This window comes from Scleropages formosus, unplaced genomic scaffold (assembly GCF_900964775.1).
Source record: "Scleropages formosus unplaced genomic scaffold, fSclFor1.1, whole genome shotgun sequence".
NCBI lineage: Eukaryota > Metazoa > Chordata > Actinopteri > Osteoglossiformes > Osteoglossidae > Scleropages > Scleropages formosus.
In genome coordinates, this window is record NW_021641045.1 from 263063 (window position 1) to 275108 (window position 12046).

The 12046-nt window shown below is 45.5% G+C and overlaps 1 gene segment (V, D, J or C); it reads left to right on the forward strand.

The window, feature by feature from the left end:
* The first annotated feature begins 7262 nt into the window (after positions 1-7262).
* On the forward strand, positions 7263-8793 carry LOC114909779 (Ig lambda chain C region-like). The segment is given in 2 exon segments: positions 7263-7357; positions 8221-8793. Coding segments are annotated over 2 exon segments (399 nt in total).
* The last annotated feature ends 3253 nt before the right edge of the window (positions 8794-12046 follow it).

Here is a 12046-nt window from a genome sequence, read left to right on the forward strand (position 1 = left end):
TGCTGTGAGGAGTTCACATTACATCACCTACATATTTTTTTTAATAAAAGTAATAATTTCTTCGGCTATTTACTTTCTAATTTAATAAATTCATTTCACTCCTCCGTGAACCGCCACCTTACCGTGGTGGAGGGGTTTGAGTGCCTGAATGAGTCCAGGAGCTATGTTGTCTGGGGCTATATGCCCCTGGTAGGGTCTCCCATGGCAGACAGGTCCTGGATGACAGACGAGACAAAGCGCGGTTCAAAAACTCCTTATGAAGGAAAAATCAAGGCTTTCGTTGACCCCGCCCGGTATGGGGTCACCAGGGCCCCACCCAGGAGCCTGAGCTGGTGCGGGAAGTTGAGAGATACCGTCTAGATATAGTCGGGCTCACTTCCACTCACAGCTTGGGTTCTGGAACCACTCTCCTCGATCGGGGGTGGACTCTCCACTATTCTGGCGTTGCCCAAGGTGAGAGGCGGCGGGCTGGTGTGGGCTTATTAATAGCCCCCAGTTCAGCCGCCATGTGTTGGAGTCTACCCCGGTGAATGAGAGGGTCATCTCCCTACGCCTTCGGGTCAGGGAACGGTCTCTCACTGTCGTTTGTGCTTATGCGCCTAGCGGCAGTGTAGAGTACCCGGCCTTTTTAGAGTCCCTGGGGGGCATGCTGGAAAGCGCTCCCACTGGGGACTCTGTCGTTCTACTGCGGGACTTTAACGCCCACATGGGCAGCGACAGTGACACCTGGAGGGGCGTGATTGGGAGGAACGGCCTCCCTGATCTGAACCCGAGCGGTGAGTTGTTATTGGATTTCTGTGCTAGTTGCGGTTTATCCATAACGAACACCATGTTCATGCATAAGGGTGTCCATCAGTGCACTTGGCACCAGGACACCCTAGGTCGGAGGTCGATGATCGACTTTGTAGTCGTTTCTTCTGACCTTCGGCCATATGTCTTGGACACTCGGGTGAAGAGAGGGGCTGAGCTGTCAACTGATCACCACCTGGTGGTGAGTTGGATTCGATGGCAGGGGAAAAAGCTGGACAGACCTGGCAGGCCCAAACGCATAGTGAGGGTCTGTTGGGAACGTTTGGCGGAGGCCCCTGTCAGAGAGGTCTTCAACTCCCACCTCCGACAGAGCTTCAACCAGGTCCCGAGGGAGGTGGGGGACATTGAGTCTGAATGGACTATGTTCCGCGCCTCCATTGTCGGGGCGGCGGTTCGGAGCTGCGGCCATAAGGTCTCCGGCGCCTGTCGCGGCGGCAATCCCCGAACACGGTGGTGGACACCGGAAGTAAGGGATGCCGTCAAGCTGAAGAAGGAGTTCTATCGGGCCTGGCTGGCTCATGGGACTCCTGAAGCAGCTGACAGGTACCGACGGGCCAAACGGAGCGCGGCTCTGGCAGTCGCCGCGGCAAAAACTCGGGCTTGGGAGGAGTTCGGTGAGGCCATGGAGGAAGACTTTCGGTCGGCCTCAAAGAGATTCTGGCAAACCGTCCGGCGACTCAGAGGGGGGAAGCGGTGTTCCACGAACACTGTTTACAGTGGAAGTGGTGCGCTGCTGACCTCAGCTGAGGATGTTCTCGGGCGGTGGAAGGAGTACTTTGAGGATCTCCTCAATCCCTCCGACACGCCTTCCGTAGGGGAAGCTGAGGCTGGGGACTTGGAGGGGGACTCGTCCATTACCCTGGCTGAAGTTGCTGAGGTAGTCAAAAAACTCCTCGGTGGCAAGGCTCCGGGGGTGGATGAGATCCGCCCCGAGTTTCTCAAGTCTCTGGATGTTGTGGGGCTGTCTTGGCTGACACGCCTCTGCAGCATCGCATGGAGTTCGGGAACGGTGCCTCTGGACTGGCAGACCGGGGTGGTGGTCCCTCTTTTTAAGAAGGGGGACCGGAGATTGTGTTACAACTACAGGGGGATCACACTCCTTAGCCTCCCTGGGAAAGTCTATGCCAGGGTACTGGAAAGGAGAATCCGACCGATGGTCGAACCTCGGATTCAGGAGGAGCAATGCGGTTTTCGCCCTGGCCGTGGAACACTGGACCAGCTCTATACCCTCACTAGGGTGCTGGAGGGTTCATGGGAGTTTGCCCAACCAGTCCATATGTGTTTTGTGGACCTGGAGAAGGCATTCGACCGTGTCCCTCGTGGCATCCTGTGGGGGGTACTTCGGGATTGTGGGGTTCGGGGCTCGTTGCTACGGGCTGCTCGTTCCCTGTATGACCGGAGCAGGAGCTTGGTTCGCATTGCCGGCAGTAAGTCAGACCTGTTCCCGGTGCATGTTGGACTCCGCCAGGGCTGCCCTTTGTCACCGATTCTGTTCATTATCTTTATGGACAGAATTTCTAGGCGCAGTCAGGGAACGGAGGGTGTCTGTTTTGGTGGCCGCGAGATCTCGTCTCTGCTTTTTGCGGACGATGTGGTCCTGTTGGCTTCATCAAGTCAAGACTTGCAGCGTGCACTGGGGAGGTTTGCAGCCGAGTGCGAAGCGGCGGGGATGAGAATCAGCACCTCCAAATCCTAGGCCATGGTTCTCAGTCGGAAAAAGGTGGATTGCTCCCTCCGGGTCAGGGGGGAGTTGCTCCCTCAAGTGGAGGAGTTTAAGTATCTTGGGGTCTTGTTCACGAGTGAGGGAAAAATGGAGCGGCAGGTTGACAGGCGGATCGGTGCGGCGTCCGCAGTAATGCGGTCATTGTACCGGTCTGTTGTGGTGAAGAGGGAGCTGAGTCGTAAGGCGAAGCTCTCAATTTACCGGTCGATCTACGTTCCTACCCTCACCTATGGTCATGAACTCTGGATCATGAACGAAAGAATGAGATCGCGGATACAAGCGGCAGAAATGAGTTTCCTCCGCAGAGTGGCTGGGCGCACCCTTAGGGATAGGGTGAGGAGCTCAGTCACCCAGGAGGAGCTCGGAGTAGAGCCGCTGCTCCTCGGCATCGAGAGGAGCCAGTTGAGGTGGCTCGGGCATCTGTTCCGGATGCCTCCTGGACGCCTCCCTGGGGAGGTGTTCCGGGCTTGTCCCACTGGGAGGAGGCCTCGGGGCAGACCCAGGACACGTTGGAGAGACTATGTCTCCCGGCTGGCCTGGGAACGCCTTGGGGTTCCCCCAGAGGAACTGGAGGAGGTGTGCGGGGAGAGGGAAGTCTGGAGGACTCTGCTCGGACTGCTGCCCCCGCGACCCGGCCCCGGATAAAGCGGAGGAAGATGGATGGATGGATGGATAAATTCATTTCATTATTAATATCCAGCTGTCCTAATGCAGGACTGTGGTGTTTGGAAAATGATACAATCAACCCAAAAATGTCTTTTAGTTTTGAAAATTAAGTCCATATAGTCCATAGAAATATTGTAATGGCGCTGAGGGTAGTTGGGCCAGCGTCGTGTAAATAGTTCATATTAGTGTTCATGGGGGGATGCTACAATATTTCTACACAAACTGTCATGAGGAAATTATAAAGCATGCAGATCTATGGCTGAATTCAAGGTAAAATGAGAGGAACAAAGTACAGCGTTTTCATCAACATAGTAATATGAAGGACAATAATAATGAAATGTTTTAAACCACCTTCCTCCTCAGCAGCTGCAGGGGGTCCCAAGTGCAGCAGTGCAGTAACTGTACAGTGTGACTGAGGAGGTTTTTGTACGGCTCTGTAACACTGTGTGAACACATAGCTACTACTGATTTCATGGTAACTCTGACAGTAATAATGTCCTGCATCTTCAGCCTGGACTCCACTGATGGTCAGAGTGAAGTCAGACCCAGATCCACTGCCACTGAATCGATCTGGAATCCCAGACTCACGACTAGTGGCAAGGCTGATGAGGAGTTTAGGAGCTTCTCCAGGTTTCTGTAGGTACCAGTGTAAATCGTTGTTGCTGTACACAGCAGTACTGGTTTTACAGCTCATACTGACTGTCTGTCCTGGTAGAACAGCTTTCACTGCAGGACTCTGAGTCACAGTTATTTGTCCTTTGGATTCTGAAAGAGAAATAAAAGTTTAATAATGAATCTAAGACTGCATAATTTTCAAAAATATCTTTTAATAAGAAGAATTTTTAGATGCAAACATATTTACACATGGGAATAATTTTCTTTTAAAACTTACCTTGGATGAATAGCAGAAGTGTAAGTGCAGAGATGAAGACACTGATAGAATTCATCGTTGTTTTGAGTTTTACTCCCATGAAGGACAGCTGTCAGTCATGAAGTGTCCAACTCTGAGGACTATAAAGAGTCCCAGAGCATTGAAGCATGTGCTGCCCATGCAAAGTGCTTCTCTATGCAAATACATGTAACACACACTGTGAGCCATGCAGTGATGAACACTACCTTAGAGTACAGTAAAGTACCACAGTACTCATAGTTATATGATCAGTGTATTTCTCCAGTTTTTCTGAATGGTTTTTGCTGTTAATGTATGTGAATGAATTTGCATTTTCTTATTGTGCTTTTGCTGTTTCTGCTTCAATGTGACCCAATGCAATATTATAATCAATTACAAGCATTAAAGCCAAAAATGTTCTACATCCTAAGCTCATCTAGTTGCTCCTCTTTTTAGTGGATATTGTATGACACCACTGAAAGAACTGGCCAACTGAAAATATTTCTGTTTCTGTTCGTGCCTTTTTCAAATGGCATTGAGGCCTTCAGTCAGTCTTCATGTTGGTTCACATCCCTCCAGTAGCTAAAATATATCACTGCTAGGCCCCCTGCTAGACATTTCCCAAATATCCGCCAGAGTTATACCAGGTTACCCTTTTGTTTGACTCCAGCACTTCTTTCTCCTGCAGCCCCTCCTGCTCCCTTAGGAAAAAGCATCCATCACTCCCACTGTGGGGAAAGTTGAACAGAAAATCATCCATCCATCCATCCATCCATCCATCCATCCATCCATCCATTCATCAAATCAAGCGTTATTGTCACGTCATTGTAGGGGGTGCGGTGGCGCAGTGGGTTGGCCTGGGTCCTGCTCTCCGGTGGGTCTGGGGTTTGTGTCCCACTTGGGGTGCCTTGGGACAGACTGGCGTCCTGTCCTGGGTGTGTCTCCACCCCCTCTGGCCTTACGCCCTGAGTTGCCAGGTAGGCTCCGGTTTCCCATAACCCCGTAGGGGGCAAGTGGTTCAGAAAGTGTGCATGCGTGTGTGCCTTTAAAAAAAAAAAAAAATTGTAAGAAGGTGATCAGGATTATTCTGTGCTGAGTTTTGTGCACATACTTGTGCAATGAACATCAGAACATAAACTGGAAAGAAACAAACTAAGTTTACTTAAGAATCACATGTCTGCAACTCTGTCTCTCTCCTAATGTTATGCACAAATTGTACTTTCGCCGAGATGTACGCCGCTTTAGAGAAAAGTGTCTACTAAATGAATAAATGTAAATTTAAATGTATTTATTATTCTCATATTCCTTTCATTCCTGCAAGTTCCCCGGTGTCCTTGTTTCCGTGTCTCCTTACCCTGTGCCTACGTCTCCCTGATATCCCGACCCACAGCTTTGTTTCTGGACCACGACTTTGGTTTTTCCTCTGAACGACGGTTGCTCCACGTTGACCTGGTGCCTGTCCTTTGATTTCGTTATTTCACCTGCCCCTTGTCTGCCCACGCTTTGCAATAAGCGGTGCACCTGCAATTGGGTACGTCGCCTTTGTTCCTGCCTGCAAGCATGACACAAGTTACATCCTAGAACCTCCTCTAATGTCCCACTTTTTATCAATGTGCCACAGCTCCATCATCTGGTAACATGTCTTAATCGCAGTGAATCGCAGTCAGTACCATGTACTCTCAGTTACAGATATTGTAGGTAGTTATAAGTGGACTGAATAAGAGTGTTAAAACTGTAGAACTGCATACAATGTCCATCAATACTGAAAATTAATTTGATTTATCTTCTGAAATCTTGAGGTCATTAACAAAATTAGAAATTCAAAACTGGGCCCCGTAACATCCAGAAATGAAATGGACACACACCCAGGTGCGATGATCTCAGTAGCAGAGTCTATACACAAGTGTTGAGAAATTAAGTGCAATGGTAACACAATGAACACAGAAGAAAGAGACACACGGGCTCTTCTCACAGTAAATTAAATAGTTTTAGGTGTACGATACGAATACACTGAGACTGGATTTCGACGGAGATGGAACACGAGATGTGGACAGAATCACAAAGGACTGGAGCAGAAACACAGTGGAAAAGAAGTTGGGGAACAGCTCAGTAAACACATATCAGAAGGGAAGCCACAGGAAAGTAGTAAAATGCTGATCAATAAGCCACAAACCAATGACATGACTTCAGCCTTTTTAACGGACTGCGAGCTGTTCAGCTGGTCAACTGAGGTCAACTGAGGTCAACTGAGGTCAACTGAGGTTAACTGAGGTCAACTGAGGCCAACTGAGGCCAGGTGTGTTGATGCAGTTAGATTGATGCTGGACATCAGGGATTTCGCCCTTGGGGTCGTGACATGGACATGATATGAGTTTAGAGACCATTGGTTTGAGAGGGTCTTGTTTTGTTGCATAGTCTGATATTGACGACTCAAAAGTTATTGCTGGTATTTAACATTCAGCTTCTCAGTTTTACATAATGAAAGATGGAATAAACACAGAAAATAAGAGAAAAATTGTATAAACTGATTAAAATATGCAATAGTGGAGTCTTTGGTGTAAAGGTGTGTTCAGTGGTGCTGTGTGTCATCATGACAATAATCCACGGTGAGCAGTGAGAGACACACTGGTGTCTCACAGGACTTTTTGTCCAGCCCCTCAATGACTTTCACTCACTGTGGAGGACTTTTGGTAGCGGCACCAAACTGGAAGTTGGCAGTAAGTATTTCATCTTTTAACTCAATACCATCGACATCAAAGCTCTGCACAGATACTTTTTATGTGTTTTTCCTTTGTTCTCTGTTTCACTGTATTGTCATATTTATACTTCATATTCATTGTCTAATGTGCTCCTACCAGATGTTTTCTAAGCAACATTTTGCTTAGGGTTTTAATTATTTGTATAAACTTTTCCTTATTCGGACAATATGTTCCTTTTCTATTTTTTTTTTTTTTTTGTGTGTTTTTCGCTTCACTTTGTCATAAAACCAAAAATAAACTTGTCAGTAGAAAAGACCCCATAGGGAATCTGGCAGTGCGGTACATTTTATTGTAAAAGTTCCTTTTCACATCATCAATCATGGACACACCGCTGTGATTCTTTTCTTGAAGACACCAGACATGAGACTAAATCAGTATTTACCATGAAATGCCGGTAAACACGGTATACTGACGGTACACTGGGCGCTATGGAGGTTTTTGTACGAGCACAAATAGGCTCTGAATCACTGTGGCTCACATTTGGCGGAGGAACCAGGCTGGAAGTTGGAAGTAAGAACCTTTTTCTGTATTATATCCTGAACACTGTAAAGTAATGAATGTAACTCGTTTTATTCCCTTCGTACATTTATATTCTTCAGCTGAGTGTCTCACTTGTGTGTTTTCAGCTGTTTCACTCAAAGTCGTTACGCTGAACGTTTGGAAAAACAGCTTCATTTGATGTTGCAAAATCGTTGACAACTCATAGATAACAACAATAAATAAAAATCAATGCGATAAATAACGATAATTAATATGGCGATAAGCGTCTTTTACTCTGTTCACGGATTTTCTGATTTACATTTAAACCTGTAAAAAATTGTTTCTTCTGTTTTTTCTGTTTTATAAATTCATTATTTGTTCCTCTGAATTAATGTTTGTTTTACAGCTGTCAGTAGTAAATAAGATGAAAATAATACAAACAATGTGATAAATAACTGACGCGCAGTTTACTATGGTCATTAATTCAATATGTATCCAGTTGTCTTGACTTTGAACTGAATTCAGTCCATCACTGATACACTTTTAATAATCAATCAGTGTGTTATAAAATGAAGAAAAGCAGTGTGCGGAAGGGCTGTATGAATATGTCCAGAAGGGTGGAAAAGAGATACATTTGTAGCACTGAGCTGCAGAGGTAAAAATGACTCTAAAGGATCCGTTCTCTTGTATTAATGGCACATTATGATACACCTCATACATACTGTGGGTGACATTCATAAACTGCCTATACGTTCCTCCTTTGAACGTTAACTAACAGCTCTTTAACTCCTCCGCTACGTACAGGTGATGAGACACAATGCGATGTCCGCTGTTAAAGGTGTTCCGTCCACTCGCTGCCCTCTCTCTGACCTCTGACCTCTGCCGTCTCCTAGGCAACGCTGCCCCCGTCCTCACGGTCCTGCCCCCGTCCAGTCAAGAGGTGTCCGGTAAGAACAAGGCCACGCTGACGTGTCTGGCCAACAAGGGCTTCCCCTCCGACTGGAAGCTGGAGTGGACGGTGGACGGCAGGACCAAGCCTGGGGACGCGAGCCGCGGACTCCTGGACAAGGACGGCAAGTACAGCTGGAGCAGCACGCTGACCCTCCCTGCGGACGAGTGGACGAAGGCGGGCACGGTGGTCTGCAAGGCCACTCAGGGCTCCCAGACTCCAGTTCTGGAGACGATGAAGAGAGCCGACTGCCCCGTGTAGATGGGCGTCTCATTACTGTGTTTTTACTCTGTGCTCTACTCCACTCTTACTGTTTTCGTAACTAGTAACATAGAGGTTAATAATGTGCTTTGCTCCACTATATATGTGAGACCCTTTACCTTGAGCTTCTCAGTATTATCCAGTGTGTCCTCTGCTCCTGTTCTGTATTAGATTATTGGTGTGTTACACTGTGTGATCTTGTGCTTGAGTGACGTCTGAAATGCAGCTGAGAATAATAAACGTTTATTGAATCAAATACGCAGTTGTTGTTTCCCTTATTAATACATATTGTGTCACATGAACTCTAATTTAACTGTTCATTTCAAATGATGAGCACAGTCCTGTTCGCAAAGAAGGCATAGAAAGTACAAGGAAATGTATTAATTCAATGAAAATTTATATTTAAAGAAAAGCAAGCGAAAAAAAAAATCATTCTGTCATTTAATACACTTTGTCTTCCTTGAAGGAAAATGTTTCATTATTTAACGAATGATGTATATCAAACAGAAACAGTTTGCCTGTTACCATAATGACACACACACACACACACACACACACACACGGACACGACTGCCATTGTCATAATAAATTCTGTTTATCATCTACAATAATATTCTGCAGATTCTTACATACATTTAAAGTCAGTTTCTATTTGTGTTTCCTTTACACAAACAATAAAACTAGTTGCAATAAGTGTGTGTTCAGTGTGAGAGACAGGAGCTCCCTGTGACCCCACACTGACAGGGAAGGAGGAGAATCCCTAAATCATGGGGACTCACACACATGTGAAAAGAACATGAAAACATAATGGTTTCTTGAACGTTTGGTCTTGAGTGTCTCTTGAGCCTCTCTTTAACTCTTCGAAAAAATTGCTCAGACAAGTGCTGCATAACCTACGTTTAGTGTTTCTGTTCTATGAGCGTAAAGGAAAATACTGCACTGATTGTCCCTTCCTGCTCTAACTACTGTAACAACTGTGAGCTGAAGAAAGACAAAGAGTTTTACGTGAACTACATCATGCTCTGTGCTGCACAGACACACACAGAAATGGAAGTACAAGTTGACTCAAACTCCATGTAAAGGGTCAGATGATTCTTTCTGGTGTCTCTTGATTTACCGTAAGCCCCCACCTCACAGCAGCCCCCTGGGGACGGGGGCACATTTGCCTGCTCTATTCTGGGAGCAGCAGAAGCGTCCTGCCCATGCAAATGTCAGTTTCAGCCCAACGGTTCTTGGTGCGGTTTCACTGCCTGAAAGACCCTGCGCTGAGGCAGGTGTGTGTGTCTGTGTGTGTGTGTGTGTGTGTGTGTGTGTGTTGGGGGGGCAGATATCAGTCATTATCAGCAGAAGAAGAAATGGAATCAAATTAGATGAAGTTTTTTCTCATTGGTTCAACAGCAGTTATTATCAGTGCTCTTGGTTTATAATTTGTTCAATTTCCTGAGAGTCCAGTGACTATAATAGGAATCATTCACAGAAATTATTCACAGTGTTTTTCACAGTAAAGTACATTGTGATTTTCTCTTCATTCTGTGTCTGTGGTTGGTCATGGAATGAAAACTTCATAGAAGGAGCCCTTCCCTTAATTTTGACCAGTAAAACATTTTAACAAAGAAAAAGATAAAATACAAGAGAAATGAATAGAGGTGGCTGTAAGTGTAGTGGTTAGAGCTGCTCCTTTTGGATGTAAAAGTTGCAGGTTTAAATCCCACCTCCAGCTGTTGTACCCTTGAGTGAGGTACTCATCCTAAATTGTTCTGATGAAATTACTGAGATGGATCAAATAATAGAAAGTTATCTTAGAGAAAAAAAGGAGTTTTTGAACTTGTAAAAAAAATGAAATGGATATAATGTTTTTTAAAAACTTTCACCAGAACCATGTACTGAACTGAGCATTTTTCTGAAAGATCAAACTTAAGACCCTGGTTATGGCCAACAAATGCATAAGTAGAACTGCTACCAGGTATGTACAAGACTTGATCATTCACTTCACCCCAACCAGACTGCTACGCTCTTCCAGAAGTGCCCACTTGCTGGTCCCGCGTACGAAAAGTAAAGCACAGAGGTTCTTGCTTCTGGCTCAACTGTGGTGGAACGACCTCCCCCTGTCACTCAGAACTGCTGAATCTCTGTCCAAATTTAAAAAAAAAAAAAAAAATTCTGTAACTTTCAGATGAAGCCCCGGATAAACCTTATGCAGCTCCTCCTGTGTTATAACGTAAATGTTTACATATCTCAAAAAAAAAAAAAGTTATTGGAAAGGTGATTCGGAATCATGGATACTTAGATAAAGTTTTATGCACCTACTTGTGTGATGAACATTGGTTCATATGGTGGAAAGAAACAAACAAACTGTACTTACAATCATGCGTCTGCATCTAAGTGTCTTGTTTTCTCCTAATGTAATGAACACATTGTATTTTCTATGAGATGTACATTGCTTCAGCGAAAAGTGTCTGCTGAATAAATAAATGTAAATGTAAATGTAAAGTCATGGGTGTCCCCAGCGGCTTTGGACTCCAAAGGAACCGTTTGTTCCGCTTATAGCAGGAAACGGCCCTGAATTCGAGACAGTTTTCAGTTCAGTGTAAAATGCAGACTTTAGAGTTTGGATTTTACACTTTGTGTATTTTCATCATTTCTTAATAAATCTTTTATCATTATATATATATATTTTTATATTAAAATAATGTGCATTTGTCACCTCTGTGTCCATTTGTAACCTGAATGTGACTCTCAAAGTGAAGTGAAATACATCTCCTCTACGAGTGTACTGTACTCAATGTAGAGTACAGATGAAAACATAATTTCAATTTACTGAAGAATTAATAAACTAAAAACAACTAAATATATGTTACACTCCAGTGAAGCTGGTAGTGAGTTTATTGTTTTATCTGTTCTTCTAGAGTCACCATTAAATTGTGACACTGACCATCACAGTAACAGAAATCAAAATAAACACATTTGTTATTGTCACACGGAACCGAGGCCGCAGGGAAGGCTGGACCCACGTGCAGCATCGTTTGTCAGGAACCGAGGAATCAGGTGAGTTCTCGTTGTTGGGGACGGGTGAGGAGTCGGTAAGTTGGTGGTCAGAGTGGGAGCAAAGATCTGTAGACGAAGTCAGGGGGAGATGCGCATGGTCAAAAGTGAGGGAACGAACGACAGGAACCAGGGACAAAGGAGACTGGGACATCGGTGCAAAGGGGGACAGTTGTCTCAATGAGTTTCCACAAGTGCAGAGGAGGGTCTTTTAAAGCCAAGTGGTCTGATTCTCATGAGGTGCTTGATTGACATCCGGAGCTGCTGATTGCAGTGTGGACATGACACATATACACACACACACACACGCACACACACACACACACACACACACATCGCCTGAAACCACTCATCCCAAATGGGGTCACTGCAAACCAGAGCCTAATGTGGCAACACAGGGTGCAAGGCTGGAGAGGGAGAAGAAACACCCCGGACGGGACGCCAGTCCAGTGCAGGGCACCCCAAGC